This window comes from Lissotriton vulgaris, unplaced genomic scaffold (assembly GCF_964263255.1).
Source record: "Lissotriton vulgaris unplaced genomic scaffold, aLisVul1.2 SCAFFOLD_2860, whole genome shotgun sequence".
NCBI classification, from domain to species: Eukaryota; Metazoa; Chordata; class Amphibia; order Caudata; family Salamandridae; genus Lissotriton; species Lissotriton vulgaris.
In genome coordinates, this window is record NW_028245954.1 from 240,126 (window position 1) to 261,722 (window position 21,597).

Below are 21,597 nucleotides of genomic sequence, written 5' to 3' on the forward strand. Positions count from 1 at the left end.
ATGGGTGTATTTGTAATAGTGTTGATGTGTAGTGTTTAGAAAATAATTATTTATTTATTTAGTGTTGTCGATATTTGGAGATAGTCGAAATAAGTGCTGTCGATATTAGTGTAATCGATATAATAGTTGTGTCCTATATTTAATTATAAATGTCGATATTTTGTATTTCAATAAAATGCTATCGAAATTAGTGTAGTTAATATTTTTGTACATCGATATTGTGTGGGCGATATTTTAGTATTTATTTCAATAAGTATAGGTAGTCGATGTAATTGTTATTGATGTTTGACACTCGATATTAGAGTTGGTCGATTTTAGTGAAATCGATAATTTGTCAGTGATTCGGCCAGTTTATGTTCACCTAGAGAGGATAGACGAAGCTGGTTAAAAACCCCTGGGTTATATATGGATCAGTATTAAAAAAAAATTGGACATTCACCAGTGAACTGCGTTGAGACAGATGAGAACATTAGGAGGCCTTTCTAGAAAGGTTGAAAAAGAGCTGAGTAACATCAGCTTAAATGTCGATCTCAACGCTAAGTAGTGCTGGAGATGAGCAAGGGCTGCAAGTATGTGTTGAAAAGCAAATGGGAGAGAGTAGCTACTTGTGGAATGCTCCTCTCAACATTTTGATCAGGGAAAGAGATTTTAGATAGTACAACACTCAGCGAACGATCCTGCACAAAGGAGGCTGACAAATCCAGAAATGTGACTAGAGTCAGAATTCCCAGCAAGGTAATTCGGGAGGGAGCTGGAGTTGAAGTCTTTTGTCCCTGAGACTTCAGCAGGAGGCAAGCACAGTTCAAGCCCTTGGAGAATATTCTGTAGATTTTAGATAGTACAACACTCAGCGAACGATCCTGCACAAAGGAGGCTGACAAATCCAGAAATGTGCCATGGCAGCCACTGTTGTGGAGTCTCAGCAAAAAAAGAGCTGATTGTCGATGGTATCATAGGCAGCGGACAGATCAAGGAGCATCAGTACTTCTGCATCCTAATCATCTTCTTCTCTGCAGAGATCGTCCAAGGTGGAGAGAACTGGGCGCTCCATGCTTCGGCCGTGTCTGAATTCACTTTTGGCAGAGACAAAGATGTTATTGCTTTTCACAAATTTTTGAAGCTGAAGAGACTGAAGGCTTGAACTGCTTTCTTTCAACAGCCATGAGAGAGGAGGCATAACATTTCACAAAGCACTGATTGTAGAAGAAGCAGTTGGCAGCAACTTTATTGTGGGCTTCCACGTCAAACCAGAAGGCCACCTGGCCTAGGTCCAAAAGTAAGTAACACTGCATATGATCAGTGCCTCTGTTTTATCTGAGTTGTAGTAACCATTTTTTCGTCACAAGGCTACTTACGGTAGGCAATTGTGAAATGTGGCTTGAGAAGAAATTACGATACCATCAAGTCTAAAGACGAGTAGGGTGTCATCCGCCAATGACATCAGCGTGAGGTATGGGAACTAAACAATTTGAGTTAGAGCAGTTACACACATTTGGAAGAGGTTGGGGCTAAGAGAAGAGCACTGAGGAACCCCACAAGATAGAGAGCAAGAATCTGAGCACAAAGGGGGTATATAGAGGCCTGGATATCACAAGTGAAAAGAGATGAGATCTAGGCATTTGGCTGGATGCCACAGGCAGCAATTTGGTCAGCAAAATAAGATAAGATACTATATTGAATGCTGCGGGCAGGTTGAGGAAGATCCGGATGGTACTTCTACCCTGATCCACCGCATCCCTAGGTTATCTGGAAGCAGAGATCTTCCTGTACTATGCAGAGCTCAGGAGCCAGATCTGGAAGGGTCAAGCAGTTGTTGACAGATCCGATCAGCAAACTGTTTGTTAATATGCTTCTCTGGTAATTTGGAGGTAAGAGGAACAGGAAATATTGGATGAAAATTGCTGAGAACAAATAGATCAGCAACTGTTTTTTTTAAAAGAAAGACATCCTGATTTTTTTTTAAACCTTTATTGACAGTTATAATTATACAGCATCAAGCATACAACCGCCAGGGCAGGCTGTCACCAATATAGACAAGTGCATTGGATAATTCAGTTACACAGCGCTTCAGCCGGCAACCCGGGGGTCCGGCGGCGTTTAAGCTTACATGTCATATCTATGCATATTGAGACACAGGAGAAATAAGGTTTTTTTCTTTTTTTGTTTTATAAAAAGGAAACCAACAAAATAAATAAGAAAGAAAAATATAAATAACTGACGAGGCAAGACAGGAATTATATACATGAGTGATCCCTCCGAGAGGGGGAGAACTGCACCTAAAAGATTCTTATGTATCAGCAGATGAAGCTTATAAGCTATAAAAAAGGGGGGGGGGGAAGGGGGAAGAGAGCAAGCAATCAGTGTATCAACTAAAATCAAGACCACAGAAAGAACATCAGGCTAAGTGGATTGCAGCACCTCTGGTGGATTTACAAAAAGGGGGAGTACAGATCTCTCCGCGATACTGATTCCACTGGTTCCATATCCTCCCCCACTTCTTGGGTCTACCCTGTGCGACATACACCGTTTTTTCTCGAAACATGCACCAGTCCATGTTCTTTGACCAGGCGGACAGACTGGGTGCCCTCGAGGACCCCCACAGCTGTGCAATGTCTCGTTTGGCGACCATATTCCCTAAAGTGGCCCATTGTGTCTGAGCCACGTTATAATCGTTGGGTTCCCACACATTCAGCAGACACCTACAGGCCTCAGGCAAAATCGAAACTCCCGTTACCTCTTCCATGATGTCATGCACACGGCTCCAAAAGGATACTACCTCGGGGCATTCCCACAGAATATGGAGGAAGGTACCCATCATTCCACACCCACGCTTACACAGTCCATCCACAGAGTATCCCGTATCCCACACGTAACAATCGGGTGCCTGTCACATACACGCGGTGAAAAATTTTAAGTTGCACCAGTCGAAGACGGGCCGGGATAGCCACCTCCTTAGGAGAGGATATCGCTGCCTGCCAATCCTCATCATCTAGCTCCAGTCCATCGCTGGTCCAGGCCTCCCGCAGCTGTAGAAGAAGGTCTGTCCGGTCGTTTATCAGTTTTTTATATATGAGAGAGATGGTACTGTCCGGGACTCTGTCTTCCAGGGGTGAGGATTCCGGAAAGAGGGTACCGGTCGGGAAGACCGAGCCAATCGCGTGCCGGTCCTGCAGGTACCGGAAGTATTCCCTATCGCTAAGCGCATATTCAGTTTTTAACTCATCGAAGGTCTTTACCCTATCCTTAATCCAAAGGTCCCCCACCTTGCTAATACCGATGAGGTCCCATTTCTCAAAGCCCTTGGTGGTCCATAAATTGCCTAGCTTCTCAGTAACATATAGTGGAGCCGCTCGAGTGACAATATCCGACCAGCCCATAGCCGCGTTTGCACTGTACCAAATCCGCACCGCCACCTTGGTGGGTCCCGTTAACGTCCTATCTGACTGCTTGGAATATAGTGCCCTGTGATTGTTCCAGCCCGGGAGCAACCATTTGTCCATGGCAAAGGCCGGGTTGGACACCGAGCCATACATAGCGTGATTGACCGCGCTTAAGTGGGAGGCCCAGTAGTAACGCCTGATGTCAGGCAGCTCAATGCCTCCATCATACCAAGGCAGTGTTAGCTTAGCCAGGGCAATACTGGTTCGTCCGATCCACAGTAACTTTCTCTGAAGGCTTTCGATCTCATGGAAATAGCTGTTGGGCACAAGGTCAAGAGTGTTTTGGAGTGCATACAAAAATCTAGGCAGGGACATCATTTTGAATAGAGCTGCCCTGCCCACAACCAGACAGCGGCAGCCTACACCAAGCTTTCACATCGGATTTCAACCGAAGAAGCGGAGGGAGCAAATTACGCTGGTACCTAATTACGGGGTCAAGCGAGATATATATTCCCAAATACTTGAACCCGGAGTGTGAAATTTGTATCGGGCAATTACGCGGCACGAGTGGTGTATCATCAGTGAGCGAGTAGACACAGGACTTCCTCCAGTTGCTCACCAGACCAGAGTTCTTACCAAAGGAGCTGAAGACATCAAACAGTACCCCCAGCGATTTCCGAGGGGAAATGAGGTAAAGGAGAATGTCGTCCGCATATAATGATATGCGATCTTCAAAGTCGGGGGTCTACCTGATACCTTTGAGCGATGGTTCCCACCGCAACCATGCGGCCAGGGGTTCAAAAGCCAAAGCAAAAAGCAGCGGAGACAGGGGGCAACCGAGACCCTACCATTAACAACAAGCTGAGCCAGAGGCTCCTCATAGAGAAGATTGACCCAGCTAATGAACACCGGCCGGAAGCCAAACTTCGTAAGCGTCGCCCACAGGTATGGCCATTCCACTGTATCAAAGGCCATAGTGGCGTCTAGAGAAACCAAAATGGCCGGCTCACGCAACGTCCCCGCCCACGCAAGAACGCCGTGAAGACGGCGTAGATTCAACTCAGTGTTGCGGGTTGGAATAAAGCCAGAATGGTCTGGATGTATCAGGTCCCCAATCACTTTAATTAATCGATTCGCTAACAATTTCGCCAGGATCTTAGGTTCGGCATTCAGAAGTGAAATGGGTCTGTAAGAGGTACACAGCTCACGGGGTTTCCCCTCTTTATGAATTACGGCGATAGACGCCAATCTCTGGTCTCGGGGAAGCGAGCCCGTCTCCTTGGACTCCAAAAACATCGAACGAAGATACGGCGCCATTTTGTTCGGACACAACTTGTACAACTCGATGGGTATACCATTTGGGCCTGTAGCTTTTCCCGAGCGAATGGAGTGAATAGCGAGCGCTATTTCATCGGTGGAGAATTCCGCCTCCATAAGCTCTCTATCAGAATCAGATAAGCTAGGCAGTGCAATATCTCTGAGTAAAAGATGCGAGTCCTCCTCCGGCCTATCGGAGACTGGCGCATACACCGTTCGAAAATGACATGCGAACTCTTCCACGATCTCCAGTGGATCCACCACACGCACACCATCGGCACGTTCAACAACCGGCACCACTCGACTCAGTCTTTCCCTATTGTCCAACCATGCAATCAAAATGCAGGGCGCCGGTTAGGAGCAGTTGAGCAAGTTATCTCATGGACCGGCAAGAACAAAGGACAGCTGTCTTTCAGCGGACGAGAGCAGGAAAATCGAAACTGAAAGTAGACCAGGGGTAGAAGTCTCCTTCCATCCGCCGTTGTTGTTCAACTACCCCCGGGTATTTTGGATGCTCGAGTCCCAGGTTGTCCCAAGGTGTAGGCCTTCAGGCGTCAGGATGGAGTATTTCAGGTGTCCGGCGTCCGATTCAATTTTTGAAAAGGCCAAGTATATTAGGAGAGTTATAGCTACAATAACCCGTCGTTAAAAACAGGATCCGTGACAGGATAGATGTAGGAGGCAGCGAGGGTCTCGGGAGCTCTCAGCTCACGCGACCATCTTGGATGCGCGCTAAGCTCCTCCCTCCATCCTGATCTTTTTAATCTTGGAGGGGATAGTAGCCTTTCTGATGGAAGAATAGAATAGGTTGGCTAGAACAGGACATACAAATGAAGAACCTCTGACAAATATATCGCAGGAACAAGGGTTGAGTGGAGTCGCTAGTTTCATAGTATACAGAGTAAGCTCAACTTAAGGAGGGGCAATGGGATAAAACTCCATAAAGGTTAGTGAGGGGGGCTCCATACCAGGTCACAGAGAGTGGGAGAGAACACAGGCTGCTCAAAGAAGCAACAATCTCAACCTACAAGCATTGTAATATGTCAGCTGAAGGCTGAAACAAGGTGCACAAGGGTGACATAAGCTTTCAACTATGATAAATACTTCACAGGAAGAATTAGCACTTCGATAATGTTTGAGGCATGGTACACTCTGCAGGCTTTCTGAAGCATTTTCTTATAGTCCTTGAGGACTGCAATACAGAACAGTTTACCCTACAGGAGTCCGAGAACTGCCGGCACGTCTGAGGGATTTGCACCTGCATTTGACAGCATTGAGGTCTCGAGGGACGAGAAGGTCTAGACCTGGAAATTCGTTTAGTTTTAATGAGGATTAACACCTCAACCCCAGTATTCATCCCTCAGTTGTAATATTCGTGATACCAACTCACCAAGCTACCTAAGCCGCAGGAAGAGGTGATTAGGCATTCTGATGAAGCGAGGTGAATGTAGAGCAGCCCAAGGGGGGATGTCTTCTAATGAAGAGGACATTGGAGGCTCACAGGGAGACTTCAACGTTGAAAGAAAAGGGACAGTCAAAATGTCTCTCAAAGACAGAGTAAAGGGTGGGCCTTAACTATATTTCCAATGGATCAAAAAAAGTGAATCAACTAGGTGTCATAACGTAGGGAGGGTAACACATTGTGTCAAATGAAGGCCATAAGAGTGAAAAAAAGTTTGCAACAATTCAGCCATATGAGGAAGAGATGGGTTGTCTACCATAAATTGAAATCCCATAGTATCAACAAATTGAAAGCTAGCAAGGTAACTGGCAATAGAAAGTTGCCAAAAATTGACTCAAAATTGGAGGTGAGTCCCAGTGTTCGATAGCTGGGACAAATACTCAGTGTTAAGGATGGAGAGAGAGTAATATGACAATTAATGTATTCTGGAGGTAGACTGTTGTCAATTATTGATCACCTTGAAAAACAATGAAGTCAAATACGAGTGCCGAAGCTTTGCGACCAACCTACATGGAAGATTTTATAATCCCTGGAAATGGGTATTCTCAAATTAGGGCTAGAGGTGTTGTGCAACCATGTCTGTGTAAGAAAAGGTAGATCCAGTTTAGGGCCACGTAACAGTCGCGCATTTCAATTTTGTGATGTGATAATGGACCTGAGAAAGGCGACAGGAGAGCTCAGAAGATAGGAAGTTTGATGTAGGGACCTTTAGGAAGAAACATAAAGTGCAACAGTTGTCTACTGGCTCTTGAGAGGTCTCACAAGGGGAAGACACAGCATGGAAATATAAGCCCTACCTTGGAATTGAGGTTGAACAGTGTTTGCTTAATGTAAGAGATAACTGGAGATTTTGGGGCAGTATTTCGGACCCTGTGCTCAGACTGTGTATGAAAGGACGTAGACAAGCTTGCTTTTTGTTTACAGTGGCATCAGGAACAAATACACCAATTGACGCAGAGATGGAGGATGGAGGCAGAATGGGCACTTAGACAATAGAATGTTCCAGCAACATCAGGTACATAAGGAAAGGAAGATAGGGCAACCAAAGAAAGGCAGAGCCCAGGGTCCTCCATGCTGCTAAGGGCGGTTGTCTGACCTTACAACGCATTCCCTTGCAACGCATGCCTTTTCCACGCATGAGTTACAATGGGAATGCCATTGCCACGCATACTGTTTACCACGAAAATGCCTTTACCAAGCATACCTTTACAATGATTTTCGTTGTATAACTATGCATGATAATGGCATTTTCATTGTAAACCGACTGCAAGGCTTATTATTTAGTTAAAATCTATAAATATGTTTTAAATAAATCCTAACCTAATAAATTAGTATAATAAAAAAATATATACTCAGTTTCTTTAGATGGAATTCTCCTTCTTCTAACACTGTTTTAATTGGTCCTTTTTAGGTCGAGGACCGTAGGCTGCGCTTGCGCAGTCTCAGTGAGAGATTTAATGTTTTGTAGTATGAGGCTTGAATCCGCCTCTCTCCTCCATTGGCTGGCTTCCTAAACGGAGGCCAGTCATTGGAGGAGAGGGGCGTCACTCCGTTCAAGCCCCGTCTCTTCCGGACTCGTGGCGTGTTTTTTGCGTTCTTTCGCCCTGTGACATCATCCCTCACTCAGAACGCAAAAAACACGCCCCCGATTCCGACATTTTAGGAGCTTTGCAGCCACCATTTTGCCGCTCGGTAAAACCAGGAGAGCAGCGTCTACCGAGCATATGAGGTAACTATCCCTTGTCTTGCCTCTGCCACCCTTTTTGTGCCATTTTTCGTACCCCTGCCCCCTGTTTGTGCCGTTCTTCTTGCCTCTGCCACCCTGTTTGTGCCGTTTTTCTTGTTGAATTTGCATCGCTGTGAGCAGAAGCCATTGGATGCCCCACCTTACAGCTGTGACATCGACTAGAGAGCGAGCCGCAGGCTAGTACCCAGATCTGACTGCACGCTGCGATAGCTCAGAAGGGAACATGTGCCTCGAGGGCGCCACTGACGTACAGTAACAACATTGTAACACCTGTAAGAAGTCCGGACAGTGAGGGCGTACCGAAGTAGTAAGTGATAATAAACCAAATGAGATCAGTCTAGAAGATGCGATGGCAGGCCCATCAATGGTCTCCTAACAGTAACTTACATAATATCGACTCCACAATAGCGAATGGACAAAATATCGAGTTAAAAATATCGACAATAATAAAATATCGATAACAAAAATATCGTTGTTCAAAATATCGAATAAAAGAATTATAAAAAAATATTGAGTACAAAAATATCGACTCAAAAAAATCGACAAGACAAAATATCGATAAATAGTCAAAGTAAAAAATATCGATAATATGTAGAAAAAAGGTTAAAAAAAAATGTTATTAATAGTAATATAAAATTGTAAATTTGTTTACATTTAGCGTTTTAGTATCAGAGCGGGTTGTGGGTTTATAGGGGAATAGGGTGGGAAGTAATTTAATAATAATTAATTAATTAATATATGTTTGTAAATATTTTTAATTACTAATTAATTGGTAATTAATTAATATTAATTAGTAAATTAATTAATATATTTGTGTACATATTTTTTATTAGTAATTAATTGGTAATTAATTAATATTAATTAGTTAATTACATTAATCAGAGTAATTTTTTTATATATAATTTATTGTTATTGTTAATTAATAATTGGGAAAAAATAATATTAATTAATAAATAAAAATAATTACAGCTAATGTGTTAATATATTTACTTTATTGTTATTGTTAATTAATAATTAATTGGTAATTAAATAATAATTATTATTTTGGGGTAAAGGAGTATTTTTAGGGGTCAGGGTCAGTTTTGGGTTTTTGGGTAAAGGGGTATTTTTAGGGTTCAGGGTCAGTTTTCAGTTCTTGGGTAAAGGGGTATTTTTAGTGTTCAGGGTCCGTTTTCAGTTCTTGGGTAAAGGGGTATTTTTAGTGTTCAGGGTCAGTTTTCTGTTTTTGGGTAAAGGGGTATTTTTAGGGTTCAGGGTCAGTTTTCAGTTTTTGGGTAAAGGGGTATTTTTAGGGTTCAGGGTCAGTTTTCAGTTTTTGGGTAAAGGTGTATTTTTAGGGTTCAGGGTCAGTTTTCAGTTTTTGGGTAAAGGGGTATTTTTAGGGTTCAGGGTCAGTTTTTAGTTTTTGGGTAAAGGGGTATTTTTAGGGTTCAGGGTCAGTTTTTAGTTTTTGGGTAAAGGGGTAGTTTTAGGGTTCAGGGTCAGTTTTCAGTTTTTGGGTAAAGGGGTATTTTTAGGGTTCAGGGTCAGTTTTCAGTTTTTGGGTAAAGGGGTATTTTTTGGGTTCAGGGTCAATTTTCAGTTTTTGGGCAAAGGGGTATTTTTAGGGTTCAGGGTCAGTTTTTGGTTTTTGGGTAAAGGGGTATTTTTAGGGTTCAGGTTCAGTTTTCATTTCTTGAGTAAAGGGGTATTTTTTGGGTTCAGGGTCAGTTTTCAGTTTTTGGGTAAAGGGGTATTTTTAGGGTTCAGGGTCAGTTTTCAGTTCTTGGGTAAAGGGGTATTTTTTGGGTTCAGGGTCAGTTTTGGGTTTTTGGGGTACAGGGATATTTTTAGGGTTCAGGGTCAGTTTTGGGTTTTTGGGGTACAGGTGTACAGGGTAAATATAAAATAAATTTAAATTAAATCAATTAAATGAAATTTTAAAAAAAATACATTAAATATAATAGTTTGACTGGAGTAGGAATAGCAAATAATAATTGTTCTGTGTCCAGCACCTTCCCTGATATTAGCTAGACTGGAGTTAGAATAGTAATTAATCATTGGTCAGTGTCCAGCACCTTCCCTGATATTACCTTCACTGGAGTAGGAATAGTAAATAATTATTGGTCAGTGTCCAGCACCTTCCATGATATTAGCTTGACTGGAGTAGCAATAGTAAATATTAATTGGTCAGTGTCCATCACATTTGCATATAATTGTACATTACTGTGTTATTATATTACAAAATAATGCAAAATGGATGTTTTCAAAAAACTTTATTAACAATTTTTTATTTTTTATGCGTACTATAAAATCAAAAATAACATCACATTATTTTGAAATGTAGTATTCGCAGAATAACACATTATCATTTATATACATGTTGTAAATTATCACACAAAATTATTTAACAACATTTTTTCTGTAAATAAAAAAAATTTTCATCATTAACTTTGAGTAACAAGTATTTATATTGAAATAAATAAAAAACCAGTTTTTTTTCAGCTTCTTCCATTTATATTTATTAATGTTAATATTATATATTAATATTATTAAATATATCTTTTTTAAATATACATTTTTATAAAGTAACATGACAATTATTATATTTGCTCAAGATATGGAAATACAAATTAAGACATTTTTCGGTACATATTTCAGACAATGTTGTTTTTAAATGAAACATATAAATATAATATGTTGTAAACTTTATAACAGTATAGGGGAAGGATATGTTTTATAATAATATCTGGTAGTGGCAAAAGATTATTTATGCAATTATATACTTTTATAATACTTAGAAATTATTATAAAACATTTAAGAAATAATTAATAAAAATAACAAATATATTTATTATTATTATTATTAATTACTAAACATAATCATTTATCTCTTTTTTTCAGAAAAACATACATTCAGAGAAAACAAAATACATTATTTCAGGGCATTGTTTATATATAAAATGGTTATAATTTGTATGCTAATAACAATAAATAAGTTATATTATTTATTATTATTAATTATTACCATAAACAATTATAATTTCTAGTTAAAAACAAACACAAAGTTATTCCAATAAATGTACACAATAAGAAATTATTTACATATATTATTTCAAGTGTTACATAATGTTTTAATATTAATATTATATAATAATTACTATATATTAATTAATATTAAATATATTTATATTTTTTAAACAGTTTAAATTATAATGAGACTAGTGTATTAATTTGTTAAAATAACAATGTGTATGTATTCTATTTTTTAACTATAACATTGTATTTTCTATGATACCTTTTCAAAAATGGTTTAAGGGGACTACTTTTTTACCGTGTAAGGTTATTGCACTTCATTCAGGACTGGAGAAGCTCGCGGTTGGGATTTGCTTCACGTGGAGAGAGGTAAGGTTAATTTTACATACAATTTATAACTGAGTGGTAATGTTTGAGGGTATATTCGAACTGTGTAGTGTTTTTGTGTGCATGTATGAATTGTTTATGTAGCGTTTAGGTGAAATGTCGTCGTTATAGATGCGCCGTGTATGTTTTAGTTCTAGTGTTATTTTAAGTGTTAGGAAATGTCTTCTTACATGGTTAATGTTAATTGTGAGTGTATTTACAAATGTTATGGGCTATTTGTGGGTGGGTTTCGTTATGTATGTATTTTTACAGGTTCCGGTTCCTCGCATGAAAACTACATGGAAGGAAGCGTGTTTTTTTCCAGAGAAACTAATGTATGACTTATTATGGTTATATTTTGACATGTATCTCCTATTTTTCGTGTTTGCCAGGAGCGGATTTTAAATTTTTTAAACTTTTTTGGGGTTTTTGGAGGGTTTCGTATTGGATTGATACATTGATATGCGTGACCGTTTCTTAAAAGTTGTGTGTATATCACTTTAAATACTAAAGTGTCCACACTACTGTTTTCGGGATTTCCTGAAGTGTTTATTTCATTTTTTCTTAATTTTCGGGTTTTTGAGGGTTTCCCATATTGGAATTGTCCTACATTGGAATGGATTGTATGGATTGTATTTTGCTTGATTACGTCTTTTTCATCTACAAAAATTGTAAGTATTTAAAGTACTTTTTTTATTGGGTGGGAAATGTCGATCTTTATGTAATGTGTATGTGTGATGTAATTATAAATATTGCATATTTGTTCTGAAATAATGACCCAAAATTTGATAAGTTTCTTAAACAAATATGTATTATTTATAATTGTTGAGAAATGTTTATGATTTTTATATTTACCATTATTGTAAGAAGACATTAGTATATTTTGTAGACATTTTTATAGTAGGCTTTTAGCTATTATGGACAGGTATTCTAATCCTCTAGTTGTTGGATATAATGTGACTTGACTTTGCAGTAGTCGGAACATTTGTTTAGTTTGTTTAGTTAGTTTTGGACCAATTTGGGTCACAGATTGTTCCATTCTTAGTTCTTGATAGCTTTGTTCTTTTTTCAAAGCTTCTAGTAGGTTATGGAATGTGGGTTTGGCTCTGCTTGTGGTAGCTTGGAAAGCATTATGCCACCCTTCTACACTGTTGTTTGTTTTAGCCTCTTGGTTTAAAGTACTAAGATAGACATTCCACCAAGGGATTTGGAATTTGGGTTGGCGTCGATGTCCAGATCTGTGCAACCTTCCCACCCAAGTATCTTCGAAATAGTCCAGTAATGGGGTTAATTTATCTTCATTCCTCTTGTAATATGTGCTGTCAATTAATAAATTGTAGTGTTCCGCTACATCGGTAACAGGAACGTAGGCCAGTGCTATCAATTTTTTAATTTGATAGGCAAAGGTGCTATCTGTTGAGTATAGAATACTTAAAGTTGATTTCTGGAGATGTCTCCATATGCTCTGATTGAAATGATAGTAGCACCCCTGGATTGCTGTGTGGGGAAATGTTTTCAAAATGCTATTAATCATAGCTAATTCGAAATCAATAATTATTTTTTGTGACAAATAATTATTGATTTCATTTTTGAGAACATTTAATATTTCTGTATAAGTGTTTTGCTGTTTGTTTGGTAGCAAACAGTAAATGAAAGGGATGTTATAGTTATGGTATAAACCGTGGATGGAATATAGTTGAAAAAAAGGTTTTGGGCATGGTTTAAATGTTCCATCCATCATCCACTGTTGGATTTTTCTTAAATTACTTGCAGTTGCAAACATTATGATTCTGTTTGTACTGCTTTCATTGTCAACAAGGATAAATTTGTCTTTATTGTGTGTGATGCACATTTCTGGTGAAATAATAATTTCCTCAAAAGTAGTAGGGTTGGGTTGGGTTGTGCTAGTGAGTCTTTTAGTGCGTGCAATTGTGTGTTTCAGGGAGTCAATAGAGGAGAGGGTAGTTGACCTGAAGCATGGGCTGGGACTTTTAACAGTTCTTCTTTAAGCATTTGTGTTGTTGGTTTATCACTTTGTGTGCTAGCAGTTTTTATACTTTCTAATGCATCTCTTATTTCAATTTCTGTGACATTGGGGGGATGATTGTGTTCCCTGGTAAATAACACATTAGTTTCCTCAGTAGTAGCCCTCCCATAACATTTGTTTGAGTAATATTTGGTACATTTCCAAAAAACTTTTCTACCACTTTGTCTTTCCTGATTATAAACATAACCCATATAACATAATAGTAATTTATTTTTCTGTGACATAACAAATTCTGCACCTTCTGTCATTTTGTTTTACTTGTTCTAGGAAAGAGTAGAAGAAAACAAAATCAAAAAACATATATTTCACTTTGTGGTGCAAACATCATTAATGATGTATTTATACTTATAGTTACTAAAAGTAGTAATCACAAATGCAGAACTGTATTTTGAAGGATTTTCTTGTATGTATTTCTTTATTTACTGTTGGTATGAAAATATAGAAATGCTAAGTTAATGTTTACACATAACAAACGTTTTTCCTAGGAAAAAGCAGTTTTCTATTTTGCTTAGTAGTACATTTGATGTAAATATTACATATACTTACTTGTTTAAATAGTTGAGTTGTAGTATTTGGTGGAGTACATCAAGGTAGTAAAGTTCAGATCTGTAGAGAAGATAGAATAAATAAATGTAAATTATTATAAAGAATATTTGGAACCGTTGGGAAATGGGAAATATTTAAAAGTATACTAACTTCTAAATAAGTAGTTTTGTTTGCTGTAGGTAGAATAGATGTATGATGTATTCAGAATATCTGTAGAGGAAATATAAAATATATAACATGGTGTTAAGAACATAGTTTTCGTTTTTTTGGGAAGTTTTAGACAAATTACAAGTATACTTACATTTTTTACAAGGGTAGTCTTGTCTTTTGGTATAGTTGATGTTGGATGTTTTTATTGGATCTGTAGGGAAGATGTAATATGCAAGATATGTTGTTTAGAAAATAGCATTTTTAATATTGGGTGTTTAATAACAAGAACATATATACTTACATGTTTAATTAGTGTAGTTTTATACATTTGTAGTGTTGAAATAGGAAAATCTCAGAATATCTGTGAATAAAATGTATAAAATAAAGAATGAATCTTGTGAAATAGTGTTTAAAAACAGCAGTTGGTGTATAACAGAGCATTAATATATACTTACTATCTGATTTTCCAGGTGAAGAAATTGGAGCATGTATTAGGAATTTATTTGGAGTAGTTTCTATCAGAAATGTAGGAGGAGATAAAAATTAAATAAGTGCAAGAGTTAGGAGATATAAGTAAAATAGTACACTATTAATTTAGATTTCTAAATAATGCACTGTAACTTACTTGAATAATTAGCTAGTGAGCTGGATCTTTAAAGATGTTTGTTCAGGAACAAAATCTTCAGAGTGTTGGCATCTTCTTTCTATAGAGTTAGCAGCAACAAATGGTAGAATGCATGTATCCCTTTTATAGTATGTGTATTTTGTGTGCTTTGATTTGATTGCTTGTAGGATGAAATGAAGCATTGTATGGGCTAGTTTGAATTTTTTTTTGTTAATTGGTGTGTTTGTTGATGTGAGAATGGTGGTATGTGGTGATTTCCGCATTAAAGCAGGTTAGTTGTTAAATAAAATAGATGTGTAAGTGAAAACAAATAATGAAAATGTTACTTAAATGTAAAGAATATTTTTAAAATGATAGAGCGCATTTAATAGAATGTATAGCAAATGTAGATAAATAGGAATGTTATAAAAGTAACAGGTATTATATGTAAAATGTATTTTGTATAGAGCAATGAGTTTTATTGACGATTAATATGGTATTTTAGACATGAAAGGGTACAAAAATGAACTCGATATTTTTTTTGAAACAATATTTTAGTACTCTATATTTTAGTAGTCGATATTTTTGTAGTGTTAGGGGTAATTTCATGAAAAACGATATATTTGTAGTCGATATTTCTTAAGGCGATATTTATGTACTCGATATTCTAAAGAGTCGATATTTTTTACTCAATATTTTTGTAGTTGGTGTAATAAGTATAGAAAGTCGATATTTTTGTCGTCGATAATTTTTCAACGATATTTTAGCAAGTCGATAATGTGACCGTCGATAATATTTCAGTGATCCCTCCTAACAAGTGAGGGGCAGAACTAGAACTTGGCTCGAGAGTTATTGCTTTGTTGGTGTCTGGAGCCATGCTTTGCTGGTGGAGGAGGGACAGACAGCACTGTGTCAACACCTTGTGGGTCTGTGCAGAATGACAGGATCACAGTTTATAATGTTCTGTTGTTGCACTTTCTCTTTTGGTCCCTGAGGCCACATGTGTGACATTTTGGCGAATGGCAAAAGTTGTGCATATCTCATGTCCTGCACCGGGCCGCTCACGTGCTTGTAGTGTTATGGCCTCTTTAGATCTGCCAAGAGCTGCGACTGAACACAACATTGAGCCTTCCGTCTTGCCAAAACTCCCCACTGCATCAGTAAGGCCAGGTCCAGCATTAGGAAACAAACAAGATCCGAGGTGATGGCACAGCCTCTGACCCCACTGACCCTTTGAGTGACCCATCGCCACAAAACCGGGCATAAGCAGGTGCCAGGATCACATCTCTAACAAACTCGTACATTTTCATCATTTTCTTGGCATTGCTTGATATTTTTGGAGGCAAATTATGTGATTCCACCCACCCTTGGTGTCTGCCATGCCATCATCAGTTTTTGGGAGAGGGTGGTACAGCCAACACCTGTTTCCGTAGAGCAGCCCTCGCAACGCCGCCAGCCCCAGACTGAAGGAAACACTGCGCCTTCAGGCTGTGGGCTTCTGGGACTCCCTGCCACGGCCCTCGTCAGCAGCAGGCCAGCGCCCTAGATGAAGGGGGGTGAGTGGAAGGCAAACGAGCCCACCCCCACAAATACACATCTGCATTAAAGGATTTACCACTCATGTGATCGTGGCCAGCCACGCCCATTATGAAATCAGCAGGACATCCCAAAACACACGCCTCCATTTGCCTCCACCGCAAAATCCCTTGTGCCCGGTAAATGGGAGAAATAACAGAGATTTTACCCAAGCATCACTCCCAAGTAGAATAATGTTACCGACGGGTCCACGTGCACGGAAAGTGAACGTCCTTCTCATACAGAGTCATTTCGGCACATAAATTGAACTTAAACGTGGCAGTGTCTCTGTGACTTATGTCCCTTGAGCAGGGCTTTAAGTGGCATGAAGAAACTGGAGGGGCTCTCAAAGGGGCGTGGCCAATGTAATTAAGGGTGTGGCTTAAAAACACAAAAGCTAAAAATCTGTGCTTAGCATAGTGTGCCACCCAACTTGTATTTTGTTGTTTCTGTCATTGCATCCATATATATGATACACCAAGTAACTTAATACCTACACCAAGTCAGGACTATTGGCTTTGTTAATGGTTGTTAGTTGCATAAGATAAATAGGCAGCAACTATGACTTGTATATTATTGAAAACGCTTCCACTTAGAGCCCTGGTGTGTGTGGGTGGCTCTATGTGAATGACTCTGTGTGGGTGGCTCTGTGTGGGTGGCTCTGTATGTGTGTGGGTGGCATTGTGTGTGTGGCTCTGTGTGGGTGTAAATGCAATAGGTCATGCATTTGCGAGCAATTAAGCTATTGGCATTGTAAATGACAATGCCATTTATTTATTTAACGATTACGGAATTGGTGATGTAAATGACAATGCCATTTATTTATGATATAAAAAAAACACAAAAAAAAAATGTCATGAGCAATGCCAATAGCTCTACCTTTAATAATGCCGAGACCATTGCATTGTAAATGCTTGTTCTATTTTTTTGACAATGCAGTACATAGATGCACATACGTAATTACGTCGTTAGGGAGGCTCACGTTAAGGACAGGAGGCACAGAAGAGCATTTTTTAGGTAAGAGTCTTTTTTAAACCCACTCGTTTTTTTGGGGGGGAGACCCCCCAAGCCCCCTTTTTTATTTCTACCTTTAACTCACATTCCTTGACTACATATCTCGTAGTAAAGGAATGCGTGGTAAAGGTTATCTGTGGTAACCACGCATGCGTTATAAAGAATGCGTGGTTAGTGTATTCGTGGAAACGGCCGAGTTGTAGTGGCAGTTTCCCGCAAAGGGCGACAACTGAGAAGTTGAAAATCAAAAAAAGGGAAAATAAATATCAACAAGTGTGATCGGCACCAAACAGCATAACAAAGGCAAAGGCAGGTGGAAGAGGCCAGGCTTCTAAAACTATAACGGAATAAATAAAATGGTCAAAGAAAGATAACAATATTAAAAGTGAAGCGTCTGCCAATCGCAGTCACTTCACAGTGTCTAATAGCTAGTAAGAAAATAGCTTATATATATTGAAGGAAGGTGAAGCTAAGTTTCCATGTACCTATAGGGGCAGTATGTATGCAGTCTTGTGTCTAGAAAATACAACATGTTTAATTCTAGGGTTGTAGAGTAGTGGTTCAGGTGGAATGAGACAGGGTGCTCTGAATCACCAGTTTGTTATCTATCCCAGGGGTTCTAAACGTAGGTCCTCTTAGTCAATAGTCAAAGATGTTGGAAATCTCCCCTTATGATGTCTCACAGTGGTTTGACTTCTACTCCAATTATGGGTTCGCACTTGCAGAAACCCTGATTCTGACATGTATCCCTTATTGTATATTGGACTATCACAGATGAACTTGTGATCCCCAGTAATTCTGTTACTTGGTGTTACGGACACCCATGACATTGGTAATAACAGATGTGGAATTATTACCCTATTACACGAAGCCACTAATAACGAGTGCCTAAGTGACAAGCTGGAGAGGATTCTTAGATTGATGTGGATGGTGTAAAGTCCTGTTTAAGTACTGATAAGTCTCTGCTGGCTTGTTGTTCATATCTATTAACATTTTCTGTTCATATATGCAGAGCAGTACATCTGAAAAAGGGAATGGGTTTAATGATTCAGGCAAATTTAACGGAAGGATGTAAACTGTTGACAAGACTAGCAAATTCCCCCCTTTTTTGTCCTGCATGTATTCCATCCTACAAATCTATCTTCTTGTGTCTTATCCACACAACAGTTGAATAGTGAAAGCAGCAAGCATGAGATCCACCGGTGAATGGTTTAGTTGTTAACAGTCCCTGAATTTACTTGTCTCTCTCTTTTCTCTCTGTCTTCTCACAGGAGCCTACCAGCTTCGTATCGATGCCGCAGACTTTGAGGGTCAGTCGTGGTTCGCAATGTACAGCACCTTCAAAATCCTTGGTGCTTCAGAACTGTATACATTGATTTTGGGGGCCTACACTGCTGGGACCATGGGTAAGCTTGTGCGATTTGGGGAGGGCAGATGCAATGGGAGTGGATTATTGTCTATGTCTTTGGCCACATAGCGACACATGCCATTTATGACACCTTCGGTCCATTCTGGCGCCTTCACACAGTTTTGTATCTCTGATAATCCTGAAGTTCACAGTTTTAACACTCTATGAACACTTACAGTCATCTCCACTACTAGATTACAAAACTAGTATGCAGTCGGAGTGCAACCTCAAGTAAAGTTCTTTTGGTCTCGGCTGCACTACTGTACCCCTCTTGGGTACTTTCTACGATCCCTGAAATCCAGTTGACTGTGCTCCATAGTTGGCTTTTGAAAGAGCATGCATCATTACTCACCACAAGCTTGTGCTACACAAGGGCAAAAAAACAATAACAACAAAACATCCTGAAAATAAAGTAGTAATGCTGGTGCACCTATGACACTACATCTTGAAAGTAATAACTGAATTATCCCTTTACATTTGGCTATAGGCCTAGCACTTGACAATACCTTAAGAATTGTAGACAAGAGCTTAGGCTGCCGACTGGTCATGCTTGTTGTCTCCACCGCTGTATTACCTCTGTATTCCAAAGCAACCCGTCTAAAAATAAACTCCCTCAATTATTAGTTCTAAAATATAAAATTTGAAAAAAGAGCACTTCCCAAATTGTTTCTTCCCAAAATATATTGAAGTAAGGAGTGGGTAAAAGTGGTTAAGGTGTTAAGGGTTTGAGTAAGGGTGTTGGGTTTAAGAATTTGCAGCTAATTATGGGGCTAGGGATTAAGGGTATATGGTTTGGGTATTGAGTTAAGACTTGGATTTATAGGGACCAGACATTAAGGGCTCAGGGCTAAGAAGTCAAGGGTTAGAAGTAGAACGTTAAGTGTACGGGGTTAAGTGGCAAATGATTAAAAGTGTAGTACTAAAGGTATTGGTTTATGAGTCTATGGTATTGGGTTAACAGTACAGAATTTTAAAGTATGTGATTTTGGGTTAAGGGTATAAGATTATAGGTGTACGTTTAAGAGTTTGGTGCACAGGTTTAGGGTTAAGGGCTTAGGGTTATGGGTACATGGAATATACGTTAAGGCTATTGGTTTAAGGGTTAAGGGTGTTGGGCTGGGGGTTTGGTGGTAGGAATCAGTGTTGGGGGACAGAGTTAAGGGCTACAGGTTTGGGAAAAGCATTAGGGTGCGCTGTTAAGGTTTAAGGTTGAGGAGTCACAGGTATGGGGTTACTGCCTGGAGAATAGGGCTTAAAGGTATTGGGTAAGATGGAGGGGTTTTGGTTGTAGGGTTCAGGGTTTGGCGGAGAGGGTTAAAGTTACATGTTTAGGATTTATGGGTTAGGTGTTATCTGTATAGGAATTAAGGTTTAACGGTGAAGGCCACAGGGCTAAAGGTGTAGGGGTTAAGGCCTTGGCTACTTATTAGAGGATGGGTATGGTGTTAAAGCTTTGCAGGTATGAGGATAAGGGTCAGGGGTACAGTGTTAACGATTTAGTGGGGATTAATATTATGCATATAGGACTAACCCATGATTGTATTTGTTTAGTTTTCACTTTCAGAAATGTGTTTTTTAAAGGGTTGTTGACAATTATTACAAATGCCTTTTACAGCAACAATTCATGTAATTAATATAAATCAAATAAATCAGTTTCACTTCTGCAAGGTTTGACACTGTGAACTTTCCTACCCTTTTAAATAGATGAGCCGTGCTAAGGAGCTCCCCTCTTAACTGGTTCCACTAATCTCTGGAACACCAATTCTAGAAAATTCCATTGGGCCCTTTCCTCTGCCTGGAAGGGTTCCCTTCGTGTGCCGAACCACATCCTCCTCAATTTTTTTTTAATCATTTATCTCACCCCCCATCACAAAATCATTACAGATTCTGAAGTCTCGTGCAACCATATGTTGATGATACCAGCTGATGGTTTCCAGCTATTTGTTACAAATTGTCTCTGGAAGCCTCATCAGAGACTGAGTTATTGAAAGCTCTTGATAGAGTGAGTCCTGAATGCAAGATAATTATTTCCAATTAACAGTGCTTAATTTGTAGAAAAATAAGTGCCAGGGCTCTCGCCAGGAGGCTGCAGCAACTTGCACCGCACATTACCCCTGCCATGCTGCCAGTGATAGTAACAAAACAACTTTTAATCATAACACTACTACAAGTGTGACAATTCGGACTATGATACTAGTAGGGCAGATGCACAGCTAGTTTGATAAGTTCAATAAGTTTCTCAATTTTCCAGGTGCTCCATAAGTAACGTCAAGCGTCCCACAACGTTAATTACAATGTATTACAACTGTGAGGCCAGTGAACCACTGGTCCCATTCTTATGTGCACACTTTTTCTCCTCTATAGGAACAGAGGATTCACACACTGCTTTGAGTATTTGCTGATTTTTTATTCATCAAATGATTAATAAACGGTCTCCATATCATATGTTTGATATTCGTTTTTTTGTTCTTTTTTCAACATGTAACACAATCCTTTATACAGATCCAATGCATTTCGGGCCTATTGTTCGGCCCTTCATCAGGGAAAGGACACTATAATCATAAAACATAAACAAACAGCCTGTCAGAAATAATGGTTTGTAGGTCTGTGTATGACGGGGTATGTGCAATGTATTAAAAAAGAGGGTTCGTGTTGTGGCTACGTGCAGATTTAGATTATCACCTTAAAAAACCACTTGCCCGTGTGATAATCAGGATATGTAGAACGTTTCTTACATGTCATGTTTATCAAGTTGGCTCGATTCAACTCTGTGGGTGAAAAAGGTTAAGAGAAAATGTTACCGCGGTAACACGTTTGGAATGAAAATTATTAGCCGGGTAGTTAACGCGTTAACATTGATGTGGCCGGTAGACTAACCTGAAAGATATTGACTGAGTCCGCTCGATGCTTGTCTGTTCGTGTACGTCGGTCAGGACGGAAACGCCGATGGCTGCGTTTGATCATTT

At 39.2% G+C, this 21,597-nt stretch overlaps 1 protein-coding gene across 1 annotated transcript in view; it reads left to right on the forward strand.

Annotated features, from left to right (window-relative positions):
- The window catches only part of LOC147666207 (uncharacterized), a 152,210-nt gene that overhangs the window by 116,894 nt on the left and 13,719 nt on the right, over positions 1 to 21,597 (forward strand). The window contains exon 6 of the mRNA XM_086949213.1: positions 18,495 to 18,629. Within this exon, the coding sequence (XP_086805339.1) occupies positions 18,495 to 18,629 (135 nt within the window). The remainder of the gene's footprint in view (positions 1 to 18,494; positions 18,630 to 21,597) is intronic.